A 19,214-nucleotide genomic window follows, 5' to 3' on the forward strand; every position below is an offset into this window, starting at 1 on the left:
AGGCAGAGAGAGAGGCAGAGAGAGAGGCAGAGAGAGAGGCAGAGAGACAGAGAGAGGCAGAGAGACAGAGAGAGAGGCAGAGAGAGAGGCAGAGAGGCAGAGAGACAGAGAGAGGCAGAGAGAGAGACAGAGAGAGAGGCAGAGAGAGAGGCAGAGAGAGAGGTAGAGAGACAGAGAGAGAGGCAGAGAGAGAGGCAGAGAGACAGAGAGAGAGGCAGAGAGAGGCAGAGAGGCAGAGAGAGAGGCAGAGAGACAGAGGCAGAGGGCAGAGGCAGAGAGGCAGGGAGGCAGAGAGGCAGAGAGACAGAGAGAGAGGCAGAGAGAGAGGCAGAGAGACAGAGAGAGAGGCAGAGAGAGAGGCAGAGAGGCAGAGAGACAGAGAGAGAGGCAGAGAGAGAGGCAGAGAGAGAGGCAGAGAGAGAGACAGAGAGAGAGGCAGAGAGAGAGGCAGAGAGAGAGGCAGAGAGACAGAGAGAGGCAGAGAGACAGAGAGAGGCAGAGAGAGAGGCAGAGAGGCAGAGAGACAGAGAGAGAGGCAGAGAGAGAGACAGAGAGAGAGGCAGAGAGGCAGAGAGGCAGAGAGAGAGGCAGAGAGAGAGGCAGAGAGAGAGGCAGAGAGACAGAGAGAGAGGCAGAGAGAGAGGCAGAGAGACAGAGAGAGAGGCAGAGAGAGAGGCAGAGAGAGAGGCAGGGAGAGAGGCAGAGAGGCAGAGGCAGAGAGAGAGGCAGAGACAGAGGCAGAGAGAGAGGCAGAGAGAGAGAGGCAGAGAGGCAGAGAGAGGCAGAGAGGCAGAGAGACAGAGAGAGAGGCAGAGAGAGAGGCAGAGAGAGAGGCAGAGAGAGAGGCAGAGAGGCAGAGGCAGAGAGAGAGGCAGAGAGAGAGGCAGAGAGACAGAAAGACAGAGGCAGAGAGAGAGGCAGAGAGACAGAAAGACAGAGGCAGAGAGAGAGGCAGAGAGAGAGAGACAGAGGCAGAGAGAGAGGCAGAGGCAGAGAGGCAGAGAGAGGCAGAGAGGTAGGGAGGCAGAGAGACAGAGGCAGAGAGGCAGGAAGTCAGGGAGGCAACCAATTGACCACAAATGGACTTATTAGAGAGAAGCTGCTGCTCCTTATTACTGTTGCCCATGGTGCAAGGAAGGGGAGGAAGCAAGGAGGGAGGGGGAGAGATGGGGGAAGAGAGGACAGAACAGGAGAGGAAAGAAAAAGAAAGGAGAGTTGAAGTGAAGAGAGAAGAGTTGAAGAGAGGAGGGGAGGGGAAAGGGGAGGATAAAGAAGGAAAGAGTAAAATGAATGAAAAGAGGAAGTAATGAAAGTTAAGGAAGGAGGGGGAAAGACAGGATAGAGGAGAGGACAGAACAGGAGAGAAGAGAGATAAAGAGAGGGGAGGAGAGGACAGAATAGGAGGGGAGGGGAGGAAAAGAGGAGAGGTGAAGAGAGAGGAAAGGTTAAGAGAAAGAAGGAAAGAAGTGAATAAAAAAGGAGAAAATGAAGGATGAGAAGGAAGGGGGAAAGAGGGGAGAGGAGAGAAGAGGAAAGGAGAGAAGAGGAAAAGAGAAGAAGTGAAGAGAGGAGAAGAAAGGAAAGGATAGAACAGGAGAGGAGAGGAGAGGATAAATAAGACAAAGAAAAAGTAGATAAAAGGAGGAGGAAATGAGGAAGAAGGAAGGTGGGGAAAGACAGGAGAGGAGAGAATAGAACAGGAAAGGAGAAAGAAGGAAAGAGAAAAGGGGATAAAAACAAAGAAATGAGGGAGGGAGTACAAAAGGAGAGGAAATGAAAGGTACTTGGAGGTACAAAGATACATGGAATGGAAGGAAAGAGAAAAGAGAAGTATAGAAAGGAGGAGAGGAGAAAGGAATGAGAAGAAAAGGAGGAATGGAGAAATAGAGAAAAAGGGAAAAACAGAGGAAGGAAAGAAGAGAGAAGGTTGATGACCAGAGGAAAGAATGAGAAGAGGAGGGAATGAGGAAAAGTGGAGAGGAAGAGAGGTAATTTGGCAGTAAGTAGAGGAGAAGAGAAAGGAAGAGAGAGGGGAAGAGAAGAGGAAGAGAGGACCTGGCTGTTCCCAGGACAGGCTCCCCCAAAGAGAATTTCTCTCTCCCAAAGCCAGAATTTTTGAACCAGCAAAATCCAAGGGCATTCTAGTCCAACCTCTGAGCAGGATGATCATAGTGGACCAGAGTGCATCCCACCCCTCCTGGAGCCTTTAGGACTCCTTGGTACCTCAGAAAAGAGAGAAGGCTGGGCCTGGCTTTGCAACATGGGCATCCACTTCTACTCCTTCAGATCAACAGAGCGGGAGCAAACTCCCTAACAATGAGAGTTATTCCTGGGTGGGGTGGGTTGCCCCCAGGAGCCAAGGTTCATTCTCCAGGGAGGCTTTCCACAGAAAGACCGGACACCACTTGGCAGGGAACTTGAGGCCTGAGGGCCACTGAAGCCCCTTCCAGCTCCGAGGTTCTGAGACACTGGGGCTCAGGAAGTCCCTTGGTTCCTAATGCCTTCCTGGAGGGGGGGGTGTCTAAGGAGGATGAAGAGCGGTGAGCCCTAGAGAGTGAGGTGGTCCTCCAGACCAGGGCCGCAGCTGCACAACCGAGGGATCTCAGGATGGTAGAGTGTGCAGAGCACTCGGGGGTCACCAGTGTAGCCAACCAGAGTGCTATTCTGAGAGGAGCTGCTTTGGGGTAGTCATGCCAGCTCCTGAGGATCGTGGTCACCAAATCACAGGAACCCAGAAGTGGAAGAGGTCGTAGAGGCCGCCTCCTAGAGCCCAACCTGACCCAAGTCTTCATCTCTTGATGGGGTCAGCTTGACTCTCTTTAGTGAAAACAAGCCCCCACATCCACTTTTAGTCCTGGGGCCACATTAGGAAGGACACTGGGAAGCTGGCTAGTGTCCAGAGTGGGGAAAGATCTGGGGATCATTCCATTGGACAGGTATGTGTTCCAAGCCCTGCCCTAGGGGTTAGGATACAAAGAATGGAAGGAAGAATCACCTAATAATACCAATATTATCTCATTTGATCCTCACTACAACTGTGAAATACAAACTATTATCCCTATTTTATAGTTGAGGAAATTGAGGCAGGCAAAGGTTAATGACTTGCCTGGGGTCATATAGCTAGTGAGGCTGAATTTGAATTCAGGTCCTCCCAACTCAAGTCCCAGCACTCTCTCCACCACCTTCTAAGACAGTCTGTCAATCAGTGTATTAGGTTTTTTTGTTAGGATTGGACATACCAAGAGAAATGAAATCATCCCCTTTACCCTTAATATGGTATGTACTCAAATAAATACATAGAAGAGAATTTGAGGAGGAAAGGCCTCTAAACCTTGGCTTTTGGAGGAAACAATTCCTCATTTGAACCTTGAAGAAAGGCAAAAATTCTCTGAGGTGGAGATGGAAAGAGAGAGGTTCCTTGGCAGGGGGGCAGCCTAGGATACTGGAGCAGGGTGGCACCCTGGACAAGGATGGCAAAGCTAGAAAGAAGGGAGGGTCTGGGGGGAAAGAGAATGAGTCCTGGTTGGGACATGTTGGTACAGCTTCTGGGACCCAAAACTTGAGATCTGTCTGGCAGACAGGCAGTTTGGTGGGATTGGAACTCAGAAGAGATACTGAGGCTGGTTGTGCCCATCTGGGAGTCCCTTGCATCAGAATGATGACTGATCCTCAAGGGGCTGCCAAGAGATCATCAAACACGATAGATTAGAGGCAAAATAAAAAGGGACTCAGGATAGGACTTTGGGGGATACCACAGTTAGGCAGAAGGGATGACTCACCCACAGAGACCAAAGTGAGGGGGGGTTCTGACAGGCAAGAGGAGCAGTGTCAGGAACTCCAATATTACAGAGGTTTTCATTTGTTAGAAAACAGACTTAATTGCTTTTACATTCATTTATAATTTGTCTTGCCGGTTGTTTCTCTAACCCCATTGGGGGATAAAATGTGGGGGGATAAAACCCTCATCACAAAAATACATAGTCCAACAAAACAAATTTCTCTTTGGCAATGTTGGAAGGTAGAACCTTAAAGAAAGGATAGGTATTGAATGGACAGATGGCTCCTGGATCAGGGGAACATCAGAGGCTTTGGAATATTTAAATATTACAATGAAACTACTTCCTGTCTCTGGGCTCCTGGTCATGTCCCCTTAACTCTATCTCATTCCATGATCTCATCAGTAAGTTCATAGTACTCACCAAAAGGGCTCATGGATCCAGAGGAAGACAAAAGCATAGTCCTTGCCTTCAAAGGAAGGCAGGCAACGTGTGAAAACTGTACAGACATCCCCCTTCTGTCCCAGGGATTCTGGGAGCAGTAGCAGCCCCTTGAGGCAGAGAAGGGAAAAATATCCATTTTGCAGATGGAAAAAGTGAAGCCCAGAGAAGATAGATTCTTTACTCAAGGTCACACAACCAATTTTGCAATGATTTTCCCTTCCATTTCAGAACTCTCTTCACAGCAGTTTTCTCTAATAGTAGTAATTGGTTATGAGCAATGGTGAGGAGTTTCTATCTTTAGGGATCATAAGGGGGTAGGATAGGGTTCCAGCCCTGGAGTCAGGAGGACCTGAGTTCAAATGTGGACTCAGACACTTGATATTTACTTAGCTGTGTGACCTTGGGCAAGTCACTTAACTCCATTGCCTTATAAAAATCCCCCCCCAAAAAAGAGAGATCATAAGGAAAGAAGGGGTCAGAGAAATAGTATGGATTGGTGGAGGCAGTATGGAATTGGGGATAGCCTGCCAACTTGCTATGTGACTGAGCAAGTCATCTAACTTCTGAGAGCCTTCATTTCCCCAAAATGAAGATAAGAAAGCTGCCTGCCAACCACATAGAATATATGTAAGGATTAAAGGCTAAAATGAATGGAAACACATTTAAAAATATTTCTCAAGGCCCTCTCCTGCCTCACAGATGATTTACACTAGCATCCCTCCCATACCCCCTTCATAGGCATCATCTGCAAGCCCTGAGGCTCAGCAAACACTTCCACATTCTCCCTGCTCTGCTTAAGTTTGAAGACCTTAAGCCCATGGATGTTTGGCTCTTCGAGGAGAAGTGTAAACAGAAGTCTAATTCTTCAGGCTGTTGCTGTTTCTCCACTTACCCAACGTACTCATCTTTTAGGCATAACAAAATTCACAAGTGCCAGAAAAAGTCCAGGCAGGACAAATAATCCTAGAGAAAGGAGCATCTAGAGACTGGGGGGGGGGGGTTGTTGTGTTGTTGGGGAGCTGGGAGTAATTCCCAGTCTGTTTGGAGAAACTAAGGTAAATAGTTCTGGATGCAGGGAGGGCCATCCCATGACAATCCCAGAGCAATCAACTGGCTAGGAAGGGGATTCTCTCTATCTCTCTCTCTCTCTCTCTCTCTCTCTCTCTCTCTCTCTCTCTCTCTCTCTCTCTGTGTGTGTGTGTGTGTGTGTGTGTCTATCTGTCTCTCCCTCTGTGTCTCTGTTTCCATCTCTGTCTCTTTGCCTGTCTCTGTCTCTCTCCACCCATTCTCCATGAGTCTATTAGTCAGAAGCTAGTGGAGAAGTTGAGTCATAGACTCCTGTGAAGGGACACTTTGGGTTTGAAGAAGGAAATGGTAAACCAGTATCTCAAGAAAATTCCAAATGGAATCACAAAGAGTCAGACAAGACTGAAATGACTCACCACCACCACCACCACCAAAATGGAAGCCTGGAGGGGAAGGGTAGTGACCTGGCCAAAGTCATGCTGCAAGGTAGAACTAAAAACCAGTGGTGGCGATCTCACATTCTTATTCCACTTTCATTTATGAAGAAAATGAAATTTAGAGAAGCAAAGAGATTGGTTGAAATTATAAACCTGTAAATAAGAGATAAGATTTAAACCCAGGACACTCCTGATTTTATGAGTTCTTAGAGCTAGAGCTAGGAGGAACCTCAGAGGCCATGAGTCTAGCCCCTTATTCTACAAATGGGGAAAGTGAGGGCTAATTGCCTTGTTTAAGCTCACCCAGGTGGTATGAGTCTCATTCCAGGAACCATCCTACTGAGTTTGGAAAACACAAATGAATGTTTGTTGAATCTAATTGTTTTACAAATAAAAAAACTGAAGCTAAAGAGGGTGAGGGACATGTCCAACCACTGGACCTTCATCTCCACTGTGTTGGGGAGGCAGGGCTCAGAAGGGGAAGGACCTTGCCTTGGGTCACTCTCCTGCAACATCCTGGTATCCTCATTGTCCTCATTTTCTCCATTACTCCTTTTTAAGGTTTCCAAAACTGCCTTCATACAACAACCCTAGTAGACTGGTGGCACCAATATATTTATTTCCATTTGGCAAAGGAGGAAACTGGTATTTTGAATAAATCAATGAATGAATTTCTTCTCCCAATCATCTTCTGGACAGTTCAGTCCTAAAAAATCACATTCCTTTCTCCTTCAGCTCCCCAACTTCATCAACACCACACTGCCACCACATGAACAGGCCACAGCCCAGGAGATCGACAGCTACTTCCGCCAGGAGCTCATCTACAAGCGAAATGAGAGGATGGGTCGACGGGTCATGGCACTGCTTCGAGAGAATGGGGACAAGAGTTTCTTCTTTGCCTTCGGTGCAGGTAGAGATTGGGAAGTGAATTGTGGGCCTAAGGGGGGAATGGATTATGTGTGGAATTCATTCCATTTCCTCAGTTATAATAACACATCTCTGTCTCCTTTATAGTGGGAAGGGGGTTGTGATAACAGGGACAAAGGGCTTTAAAAAACACATCCCCATGATCATTACTACTTGTTGTCTGAAGGATAATGAGTCAGTGGGTCAGTCAGCAAACATTATTGGAAAGTTGTGGTTGGTTTGGAAAATTTCTGTCATCCTCTCCCCTTGGAGAAGGAAAGAAATTTGGCCCAAAATTTGATTCAGTCTTCTAGGTTATCTCTTGCATTCATTCCCCTTTCCTTTATGCAGCCACCAAGCTCCCTGCTTCCTTCCACTCCCTCTCTTCAACCCATTCGCCATACCCTGACAGTCCTTTGGCATTTGTCTGACCACCTTACTCCCCCTGCCCCTTTATTGGCTTTCTCTTGACCCTGTCTTGACTTTTGACTCCAGACTTCTCCATTGGGCATTTAAAAGTCTTCCCAAACTGGCATCATCCCAACTCTAGGTAAATCCCCGGTACTCTGCCAAACTATACTCTGTGAAATCAAACTGATTTCAGTGCAGTAAGCATTGATAGTACCCACTACCTGCAGGCATTGTGTTATGTAATGGGAGCACAAATAAGAAAAGGAAGACAATTCTTGCTTACAGAAGCTTACAGTCTAAGAGAGGAAGACGAAAGGAAACTGGAAAGGGGAAATATTTATCTTGGGAGCATCTTGTTCTGTCTAAGCCTAGCAAAACTGCCTTAATGAAAAATGGAAAGTGAGCTGGAAAATTCAGTCCCTAGCCCTTTCTAAGGAAAGCTTTGGGAGGAATTTAGTCATCCAACCAGATGAAGTTTTCTGGACCCTGACATAGGGTTCAGCTACCAGGGCTACACGGAACCTACATGGAGGTGGCCAATGAACTTGTATATACTTTCTCCCAGTGATCTGGTCCAGGCCTTGACTGCTCTGAGTTGCCGCCATCGTCCCCATGATCCACCTTGTCAATATGGGCTTAGTCTAGACCCACCCCAGAGGCTGCCGGCAACTCCTGCTCTTTCAGTGTGTAGATGAGGATCACTCAGTGGGCAACAAAGAGGCCAACTCAGGTGTCCAGATTCATCTCCCAAAGAATCTTCTGCCATCTTGTCATTCACCTGCAAAACCTTGAGTCTTTCCCCATGGCTTAGGGAAGAGCCCTGCCCTTGGAGACCTAAACACTCACTCTTTCCCTTGTAGCCAAGTCACTCTTCTCAGGAACCTCAGTTTCCCCAATTGTGAAGTGGAGTTTTTTCTAACCCAACCTACATTTTTCTCTTTGGAGAGATTTCTCTCTCCACCCACAACTTCTGGTTCTGGCTGCTAGGCCCAAGCAGAGTCATTTTAACCCCTCTCTCACATCACAGCTAGCATGCCACGCTGACTCTCATCCCTTCCTCATCCTGGTTGCCTTCCTCTGAATGACTTTTGTCTAACTGGGAAGGGTCTTTCCCAACCCCTAGGACCCAAGACTAAAGACAGTGCTTCAAATGTGGCCTTCTCAGGGCATGGTTAGTCAATATGCACTTATGAAATAACTACTATGGGGCCAGGACTTTGAAAAGCAGCAAAAGATAGTCTCTGCCCTCACAGAACTCACAATCGAACTGAGGAGATGGAAAGCAGCAAATACTTACAAACACCCTATGCAGGAAATAAGAGGATGAAGGAGGATGAGGAAAGGCTTCCTGGGGACCCATCATTCACTTCTTCCTGGAAGCTGGGCATCTTTCTCTCTCTTTTTAAAAAATTAAATATTTTATTTATTTATTTTTCCAGCTACATGCAATGATAGCTTTCGATAATCATTTTTTGAGTTTTACATTTTTATCCCTTCCTCCTCTCCCCCTCTCCCCCCAACAGAAAGCAATCCAATAGAAGCTATAAATGTATAACTATACTACAAATAGATCCATATTAGCCACATTATGAGAGAAGAATCAAATCCAAATGGGGAAAAAATATTAGAGAGGAAAAAATGACATAATACATGACAACTTTTAAAATTTGAAGATTATAAGCTTTGGTCTGTATTTAAACTGCACAGTTCCTTCTCCGAATATGGATTTTTTCCCATCACAATTCTTTAAGAATTGTCTTTGATAGGGCAGCTAGGTAGCTCAGTGGATAGAGCACTGGCCCTGGAGTCAGGAGGACCTGAGTTCAAATCCGACCTCAGACACTTAATGATTACCTAGCTGTGTGGCCTTGGGCAAGCCACTTAACCCCACCGCCTTGCAAAAACCTAAAAAAAAAAAGAATTGTCTTTGATTATTATACTGCTGAAATACAAGTCCATCATAGTTGAACTTTACCCAGTATTGCTGTTAGTGTTTTTGATGTTCTTCTGGTTCTGCTCATTTTACTCTGCATCAGTTCATGCAAGTCTTTTTTTTATAAGGCATTGGGATTAAGTGGCTTGCCCAAGGCCACACAGCTAGGTAAACATTAAGTGTCTGAGGTCGGATTTGAACTCAGGTCCTCCTGACTCCAGGGTCGGTGTTCTATCCACTTAGCCACCTAGCTGCCCCCAGGCAAGTCGTTCTTGTCCGTATCTCTCTTAATGCTGCCCAAGATCTCTTTGTAACCACCTGGAGGAAGGCAATGGGGCATGGATCAGATTTCCCAAGTTGTAGGAAGAGCTGGCAGGTGAAGAGGGGGATCCTACTGTGACTTGGGAAGGGCTTAGGCACCTGCTGGAAGTGCATTCCAGCATCTGGTCTGAGGCTGACTTTCTAATCACATCCTAGGAGCCAGCCCCTGGGACTGAACATTTCCTGAAGAGCCAGAGCACAAGATGGTGATGGGATGGGGATGGGGATGGGGAGGACGGGGTCACAGAAAGGATCTTGCTCTCAAACCCATTCACTTCCCCACCTTCAGTCTGGAGAAGTGATGACTCAGAGTAATTTCACTTACATTTGAAGGGAAGGAAAGATTAGCCTTGCTCTGCTTGGCTTCTCAAAGTAGAATCTGCAGCAGTCCTAGGAGGAAGCTACAGGAAGTGTATAGGGAAGAACATTTTAATATCAGAACTATTTGGAAAGGGGCTCTTTGTCAATGGAGTAGAATCAGTCAGAAATATTTTAGAGGCTCCCTGGGTTCAGATAAAGATGGGGTATCCTAGAATTTCAGGATCCTCTGATATCTTATCTCTCTTGCTATCTTCACCACATTCTATCATCAACCATGGATAGAGCACTGGCCTTGCAGTCAGGAGGACAGAGATTTGAATCTGCCCTCAGACACTTGATTCTTACTAGCTGTGTGACCTTGGGGAAGTCACTTAATCTTGATTGCCTCGCATCCAGGGTCATCTCTAGTTGTCCAGATTCATATGTGGCTACTGAACCCAGATGGTTCTGGAGGAGAAAATGAGACTGGTAACTTGGCACAGCATCCCCTCACTCAAATCCAATTCATGTACTTGTCATGGCATCACCTCCCTTTATATTGTGGTCTTCTTTGAAAACAAAGGGCAGGGGCAGTTGGATAGTGCAGTGGATAGAGCACTGGTCCTGGAGTCAGGAGGACCTGAGTTCGAATCCAGCCTCAGACACTTAATATTTCCTTAACTTTGTGACCTTGGGCAAGTCACTTAACCCCATTGTCTTTCAAAAATCCCTCCAAAAGAAAAGAAAGTGAAGGACAAACATTATTATCATCATCCAAAGACTCTTTTCTGGCTGTCCTCTCCAATCCATTGCATGGTAAACTCTCAAAATGCATTGACTCAAGCAACTTTGATTAGGGCTACTGTTTGATTGGTGCTGAAGATTCTATAGCCCCATATTCTCAGTCTTCTTTCTGAGTATTTCTGGTCCAAGGAGAACCCTCCTACTCACCCTGGGGCTGTTCCCTGGAGGGTTACCAAAGTATGGTCCCATTCTTCCTACTCCCATTAATTAATTTTGATTGGACAAAAATGGATTGAAAGCATATGACAAAAAGAATCTGTCCTGGGCAATGGGGAGACCCAGAATTTACAGTCCCTCCACTCCATGGTCTCTTCTCCCTAGGAGTACAAGGAGATCCAATGACCAATAATGATGGTGAGCATTATCAGTGGATAGATGCTTGAGGAAGGAGCCCAGGGATCTCTAGAGGCACAGGGATATTCCCACCTTGGGGAAGGGGGTGTATCAAGGAAGGCTTCTGAGCTGAGGGGAGATTTGAACTGGATTTTGAAGAATGAATTAGAATTCATTTGGGAAAGAGGGATAAGGAAACATACTGAGCAAAATCATGGAATCTGGAATTCCATGAACGAGTGTGAGAATTGGGTGGGAGTCAGAGAAGTCTCATAGAGACATAGATTTAGAATTGGATGGGGATGTTGGATGTCATTGAGTCTAAATTCCTCGTTTTACAAGTGGAGAAACTGAGGTTCAAAGAGTGACTCGCCCAGCCATCACATGGTAAGCAAACATCTCTAAGATGTGATTTGAACCTAAATCTTGCTGACTTTAAGACCAGTACTCTTTCCATTACATTATACTGGTCATACAAAAGAGTGTAGGGTTGACTGAGGCCTGGAGGGGTGGGATCATCCTGGAAAGAATTGTAATTGTAAAGGCAGATTGGTAGATTACAAAGGGTCTTGAATGCCAATGCAAGGAACAGAAACTTTCCTTGGTTGACAAGAGGGAGCCCTGAGAGGTGCTGGGCAGAGGTTCATCATGGGCTGATCTACTCAAGGAGACGAATCGGTAGCAGGTCTAGATTAGAGAGGGGAGTGGAGAGTATGGGGCCTATTGGGATTGGAGATGTCTCTCGTCCTCTGAGTGGGGCATCCTTCATGCAGCTGAATGTGCAGGGCTGCAGCTCAGAGGTACCCTCAGAGCGGGACATGCAGAGGTGGGCCTGGACTGTGAGATACACTGTGATATAGTGGGGGAGTGCTACTGCAGGCATCAGGAGAGTAGAGGGTTCAAATCTCACCTCAGACACTAGCAGTGAGACTATTTGTGGACAAACCATCCTATAGTCCTACCAAGACTCAGGAAAATGGGCAGAATAATTCTTTCAATCCCTTCCTTATGGGCTTCTTGAGTATCCAGAAGAAAAAAAAAGGGAATTTTTAAACTTTAAAGGGCTTTGACTTAAATGGCTTTGATTAGACTCCTATTGTTTCCTTGGTGCTGAGGCAGGTGCTGTAAATACAGAATTCTCAGGAAGCAGCTGAGGGAGGGGCCATGCGGGAAACTGGACCTCAGTTTCTACACATATAAAAGCAGGTGTTTGAACTAGATGGTGTCTGAGGCTCCTTCCAGCTCCAAACACTGGCAAATACATAGGATATAATTTAGGAAGAGACCTGAGGACCTGAGACGACCATTAACAGTCTGCAATGTCAATACCTCCATGGTATTTTTTTCTCCCAAGCCCAAAGCCTGAGATTGGTTGAAGCTTCCTGAACTAAACTGAGGACAAGAAAAGGGGAAAGTCAGAGCTGGCAGTGACTTCTAATCCCTCATTTTCTAGGAAAAACAAATAGAGGAGGTGACTTGCCCAAGGTCACACAGATGTGAAATGTCAGATCATGATGAGTCCCCATTTTTATGAGACTCATCTTTTATCCTGGATCTCAGAGCACATGGTCAGCCTCCAGTGACCTATAGGTTACCCTTTTAGGACTCTTTTGTTTTAGGGAAACTTCTAGGCTCCATAGAGCCTAGTATGGTCCATTATAAGCACTTAATACATGTTTTTCAATCATTCATTCATTCATCTATATCCTAGCTCTACTACTTTGAGTGAGGGAAAGAATAAATAATATTTATTAAGCAACTACAGTAAGCCAAGGAAATAATGATGGAAAAATGTGATAGTCCTTGCCATTCGTATTGTAATTGTAGGAGACTACACATATAGGAAGAAAATCAGTCACTCCCTGTGGGCCTCATTTTCCCCAACAATGTAATAAGGAGTGATAATTAGATGACTTCTAAAACACTCAAGGTTAGGATAAGGAGCCCACAATCTTAATCCAGGAAAAATCTGGATGATAATTTAGGGGAAGCAAAGTCTTGGTGAAGAAATGACCTTGAAAGCCACTCGATATTTGGTCATGCATACTTCCTGGACCCATCGAGATAAGTCAAGTTGTTGCTGGAGTGTGGCCTCTCTCAGCAGAGCCACAATGTAGCCATAGGGTAGCTCCAGAGTGTTGTTTGGACCCTCTGGGGGTCCTGTTAGGCCCCGTGGGATTTATCTTGAAGGCTTCATCTTCCCACCTTGACCCTGACTGGGAGCTGATGCTGGCTGATCCCTGGCAGGTCCCCTATGTACTAAAAGACCCCCAAGAATTTGTCATATCCTTTATGGGTGTCCCATCTGAGGCCCGCCCAGCCCTGGGTTGTTAAAAAGAGTTAATATGTTGGCATGAAGAATATACACACGAAGCCAAAGGTAAGAAACATTCACTCCTGGCTTATTTCGATTTTATGACCAAGTCATTTCCAAGCCACACTTAAGATAACAGATGGATAAATTTATGAGAGCAGTTAATTTCAGGAAAACTTCCCTCATCTCTGGCTGTGTTGGATGAGGCTTGACTCTGGCTGAGATCTGTCTTTGTCTTCCACTCTCCTGGGGTTTTCAGAGACCGCCATGGTGTCCGGCGTCCAAGACTGATGAAGTCTGAGCAAGGAGCTCCAACCCAGGCTTGCTGACCCCCCTCCTGGGGACACAGATACCAAAAAAAAAAAAAAAAAAAGAATCCAAACCCCAGTACACCAGTCCCTGCCTTCACAGAGCTTATATTCTGTAGAGGAAATAGGATGAACAGTATTGGGAATGAGAAACTTGATGCAAAGTAAATAGAAGGGAATGGGATGGTGCTGGGGAATCATTCAGGGCTTCCTGACAAGCATTGACTCAAGCAGCTTTGATTAGGCACCTACTGTTTGCTTGCTGCTGAGTCAGGAAGCACCTTCTATAGGGTCTGGAGACTTGGGTTCAGGATTTGACAACAGCGCTTACTAGTTGTTTGACCTTGAAAGAAGGAAATAAGCACTCATTAATCGCCTTCTGTGTTCCAAGCCCTGTTCAAATAGTGTCTCATTTGATCCTCACAACAACTCTGGGAGGGAAGTGCTCTCATCATCCCCATTTACAGGTGAGAAAACTGAGGCAGACAGGAGTGAGGTGATTTGCTCAAGGTCTCAGGAGAAAGTGTCTGAGGCTGGATTTGAACTCAGGTCTTCCTGATTCCAATCCTTTCCCCAACATCTTAATTACTGAAAGGGCACTACTATCCTTGTGGTCACCCAGCCTCATAACTTTGGTATCATCCTCAACTCCTCACCTTCACTCGTCTTCCATAGCCAGTCCTTTGCCAAATTTGACCATTTCTTCCTTCACCACATCCCTCTCCTCTGGCACTGCCAGCCCCAGGTGCAGCCCCCTCATCACCTTATGCTCATATTATCTGAGATCATCGTCCAGTTGGTCATCCTGCTTTGAGTCTCTCCTCACTCCAGTCATCCTCCATTTTGTTGCTAAGGAGATCTTTCTACCACATTACCATCATATTTAGGAAACTCCAACAGGTTCCCTGCTACCCCCAGTATAATAATTTTTTTTAAAGTTTCTTTAATTAACAGTTTTGCCTCACTCATCCTTTCTAGCACTGTCCTTTCCAGGCCATAGTGGCTTATTTATTGTTCCTACCATAGTATAGTTCATCTCCCACCTCTGAGCTTTTGCCCTTTCTTTGCCTAGAATGGTCTCCCTCCTTACTTTTTCCTCTTAAAATATACTTCCTGCCAAAGGTCAGTCCCAATCTTTCTTACATATGAGACTATTTTCCTCATTAGAATGTAAGCTCCCTGAGGACAGAACGCAGTGACATGCCCAGGACTTGGAGCCTAGTAGGAACTTGTTAACTGACTGGAATCCTTTCTCCATAAACAAACATAACTAAAAGGTTAGGAAATCTCTATTCTGTTCAGAATTCTATGGTCTGAAAATTACAGAAAAAAGACATGTATATCCTTCAAGAAAGATTTCCATTTCTAGAAAACTCAGGATTTTTCCAGCCTTCTTCTGAGATCCTTACTTCATCCAGGGCTTGATGGGCAGGTGCCTAAGCCAGATTCTTAATCTTCTAGGACAGAGAGGATCTCTCAGTCTCTGTATCACCAGGGCCCAGTGCAGAAGGTACCATCTGAGCCCAGATCTGACATCTGAATGTGTCATCTTGTTGAATGACCAAATGAAGGAATGAATAAGTGGATTGCTATCCTCCTGGCGCTGGTCTCTCTACCTTGGCCCAGTGTTAGGGCTCTGAAATAGTCCTATGGTCGATTCCTCCCAGAACCTCAGAATCTTGGGTCAGGGGTCATTGGGTTCCACACTGCCCTGATCAGGGTGTCATTAATGATGGCAAGCCAGTTTCTTCTTGGGGACCCTCCACCTGTAGCCACTGGCTACTTGAGACTTGGGAAAGCAAGGATAGAAATAAGGCAAGAATTTATTAAAAAAAAGGTTACACGACATAGGAAGGGCTAGGGAGAGAGAGATAAAAGAACAGTGAAGCAGAGTTGGCTGGGCCATAGGCTGGTAGAGAAGACTGTGGCCCTGAGCTCTAGTCCAACCCAGGTTTTTATGTCTTGCCTCTCATCCAGAGAGCAAAAGATGAACTCCCTTTCTCTTACTGGTCCTGGAATTAGGTAGAGGCTAAAATCAAGGAGATCAGGATACAAATTTTACATTAAACAATCAATGGTACATCAAGAATAGGGGGTCTCCACCCAAGCAGCATTTAAGATTACAATTGTTTCTGTTACAATCCTAATTCTCTACTTCGAGTCAATTTTCATCTCCACCCAATTTCTATATTCACAATTCTCTTCATCTTTCTCCTGCATCACACCCAAGCCCAGTGCAGGAGAGCTCACCACCTGCACCACCCCTGGAGCAGCCAGTATTCCCAAGGGAAGCTCTGCATTCTCTCTATCCAACTCTTCTTCTCTGCCCCTGATGCTCCTGGGCCTGCCCTCTGAAACCAAACAGATCAAGACCAGTCTTATCCCCATAACAATCCTTTGTATACCCAAAGACGGTTCTCCTGCCCACCCTGAGCCTTCTCTTTTCCAGATTGAACACTCCCAGTGTCTCCCCACTCAGGGTCTCCTAAGCATGCTCTGAGGGGGCTCCAGACCTGACCCCATTCCATTTCCAATCCTGCTCTGCCCTCAGACTTCCTGGGGGGGGTTCCCCAAGCATGGTGAGGGAAGCCTGGGTTGGCCGCCAGTGGTGCCTGCCAGAGACCCTACTCTTATCTAGAGATGCCCCACGCCCCATCTCTCCTCACACGCCTTGACAGGAAGCAGAGGCCGCTTGTCAGCAACCCGAGGTGTGTGGGATGGATCCCACATGAGGGGATGAGCTTGGGCAGGGGGGAGAGTGGGACGGTGGAGAGGGTTGGGGGCAGCTCTGGGTCACCTCCCCAGCAAGCCCCACCCATCCTGGCCTCCTGGCCTCCTGTACCCCATGAAGCCTCACTGCACCATCCAAAGGCTGGGGAGCTCCCGAACTGGGGAACCCACAAACTATTGGGCCCAATAGGAAACAAGACCCAGAGGAATCATGGTGGCTTCCAGGGATGCCTGGCTACCAAGGTTCAGAGAAAGCTTGTGAATAAGGAGCTCTCCTGCATCTGACTCCTTTTCCACCATATCACATGATTCATAAGAGTTACGGTCATAAAATTTAGGGACTCAAGTGACCTCTGAACTATAATCGCCAAGCCAGAGCCTGAATGAGAGGCAGAAAACATTCATTTCCCTCCCTTAGTACTAAGGAAGTGGGAACAATGCCTGTGGGTTGGTGGTATGTAGTTGGGTGGTGTTCCGGGGCCTGCAGGCAGGAAGACCAGATCTGAATTCAAATCTTGCCTCCTATACTTACTGTGGTGTGTCTGTGTGACCCTGGACAAGTCACTTTACCTCTCTCTGCCTCAAATTCCTTAACCATAAAATGAGGATAATACCAGCACTTCCCTACCAAGATCAAATGAGATATTTGCCTGGCACAGAAAAGGTTCTCCCTCCCTCCCTTTCTTCCTTCCTCCTTCCTTTCTTCCATTCCTTATAGTGTTAGTTCAGAAGAATTTTTTCTCTTTTTCTTTCTTTTTTCTAATTGTAAGAACAGAGAATGTCAATGAATAGTCAACAAACATTATGGGTTTATTAAGGTTCAGGCCTGGGATGCAATAGAAATTTAAAAGAATTCTAGAGAAAGAGAGAGGGACTGATGAGTTTTCTTGGTCCAACCCTTGTTTTACTAATGACAAACCAAAGATGCTTCAATTTGGCCTATTGGCCTAAGAGCCAGTTTGGCTCTTAATTGTTGGAGCCGAGCCCTGCAGCATCAGATCAGGGGACCTGGAGCTGGAAGGGACCAGGGGATCTCTCCCAGTCCTGTATTTTATAAATGAGGGGACAAAGAGAGGCCTGTGACTTGTCTGAGGTCACCCTGTACTCAGCAGGGCATGATGGATCGATCCTAGGACTGGTTTCATGGGTCCAAAGTTGGGGTGGACCAGGCCTAAACTACATCCACATTGGATCCATTGCTCTATCTCTTTCCCTTTTGTTCACAAGCATCCCATGCCTACTTGAGGTTTCTCTGAACCTGGGTGGGTTGACCTTCTCATTAAGGAAAGAAAAAAGATTATCTCATAGTGGGGAAGGTGCTGTCTAGACACAGGATAAGTGAAGGAAGGGGAAAGTGTGAGGTTATTCTAAGCAGGCCAAGATGACGTTTTCTGGGCTCAGATGGAAAGCTTGTGATGTGATGTGTCTCATTCCAGTATCTCTGGAATGAACCTGGCCCTAGGGAAGACAATCTTAAGGAAATGCTCCCACAGTGCTGCAGCCACTGCCCTCCAAAACCCTGGCTTTACAATCCCCTCAACTCTTGGGGAAAGTTCTGTGCACCTGGGGCAAGACCAAATGGAAGCCAGAGAAATGCATCTAAAAATGGCAGAATTCTGGAACCTTCTAATCTAGAGAAGAACTGGATTTTTAGCCCCAAATGTTCCAACCCCTTCATCCTATATATAGGAAGCAGCCCAGTGAAGGGAAAGGATTTTTCCAAGGGCAAAAAGCTAGGAAACAGCCGTGTTCATTGATTGATTACATCAGTTGTCCATTTAACAGATAGGAAAACCCTAATCCAGCAATAGCTTCCTCAAGATCACAGGTCATGACAAAGGCTGAGGTTTGACCTCGTGTCTCTTGGCTCCCAGCCCAGGATGCTCTCTTCTTAATGCCAGATTTCTACTTTGGTCTTTCATGACCTTAGCTAAGTACCTTCCTCTCCCTGGACTTTACTTTCCTCATCTGTAAAGTAAGAAGGTTACTAGACAGATAGATGATGGCAATGCTGTAGACCAAGTACTCAGAACCTCAGGTCCTCTGACTCTGATTGTGGGCAGATTTCAGGGGATGGGGAAGGTGAATAGGGGATGAAAAAATCCTTCACCATTATTTCAGTATAATTGGTTTCCTTTGTAATCTTCTGTATTTTGTGTTATATATTTAAAAATACAATTCCAGAGGGAATTCCCAAGGAATCTGGAACACACACACACAAAAAAGGTGAAAAGCTCCTTAAATAGACAAAGTTGACAGAGCACTTTCTGCTCTTTTTAAGGACAAGATAATAATGTTTGTCATTCATTTTCAAAGAAAACCATGACATCAGAGAGATGAGCCCATGACAAGCACGTGAATTGGATCTGAGTGAGGGGGACTGTGCTAAGTCACCAGCCTCACCTTCTCCTCCAGAGTCAGCTGGGTTATGGATCAGGACGGATAACTGGAGATGACCCTGGACTCGAGGCCATCAAGGTTAAGTGACTTTGTCCAAGGTCACACAGCTAGTAAATGTCTGAGGCTGGATTCGAACTACTGTCCTCCTCACTTCAAGGCCAGTGCTCTATCATTTCCATCTAAGGTGGAGAAATCTGGGGTGGACAATGATCTAGGTAGATAAATTCATATCTGGTTGAGTGGTTCAAACTAGAGTAGTCATTAATGGTTCAATGTCCATGTCAAAGCAAGTGTCCAACAGGGTGAACAATCACTAAATGTTTATTAGTCACCTACTGTGGGCCAGGCAAAATTCTGGGCCCCATAGTTTAGGAAGGACATTTATAAATCCTGAAAGCACCCAGAGAAGGAAGCCAGGATGCTGACAGACCTGCGCCTCATGACGTGGGATGATGGGATGGAGTTAGCCCAGGGAGCAGACGCAGAAGGACGAGGGGACTGTCCAAAGAGCATCCCACTTGTTCTGGTTGACCCCAAAGGCTGGAACTTCGAGAAATAGGAGATGCTGGAAAGAGGTCAGTTGAGGCTGGAGTGTAGGGCTTTCTAAGAATGAGGACTGGCCCAAAGCCCTAATGAGTTCCCTTTGGAAGTAAGGGGGGGACCGTTTGTCAGGGAGGGGTGGTCCTGCTGCAGAGCTGAGATTCCAGGGGCTGAGCTGAGCCAACAGGAATTCAGGGGCATCAATTCTAACCTAACTCAGGAAGCCAGAGA

At 46.2% G+C, this 19,214-nt stretch overlaps 1 protein-coding gene across 3 annotated transcripts in view; it reads left to right on the plus strand.

Annotated features, from left to right (window-relative positions):
- The window catches only part of TRABD2B (TraB domain containing 2B), a 247,764-nt gene that overhangs the window by 175,934 nt on the left and 52,616 nt on the right, over positions 1-19,214 (plus strand). For all 3 annotated transcript variants that reach the window (XM_074221495.1, XM_074221494.1, XM_074221493.1), the window contains exon 4: positions 6,419-6,593. In XM_074221495.1, coding sequence (XP_074077596.1) covers positions 6,419-6,593 — 175 coding nt within the window. The remainder of the gene's footprint in view (positions 1-6,418; positions 6,594-19,214) is intronic.

Source organism: Macrotis lagotis, chromosome 2 (genome assembly GCF_037893015.1).
Source record: "Macrotis lagotis isolate mMagLag1 chromosome 2, bilby.v1.9.chrom.fasta, whole genome shotgun sequence".
Taxonomy (NCBI): domain Eukaryota; kingdom Metazoa; phylum Chordata; class Mammalia; order Peramelemorphia; family Peramelidae; genus Macrotis; species Macrotis lagotis.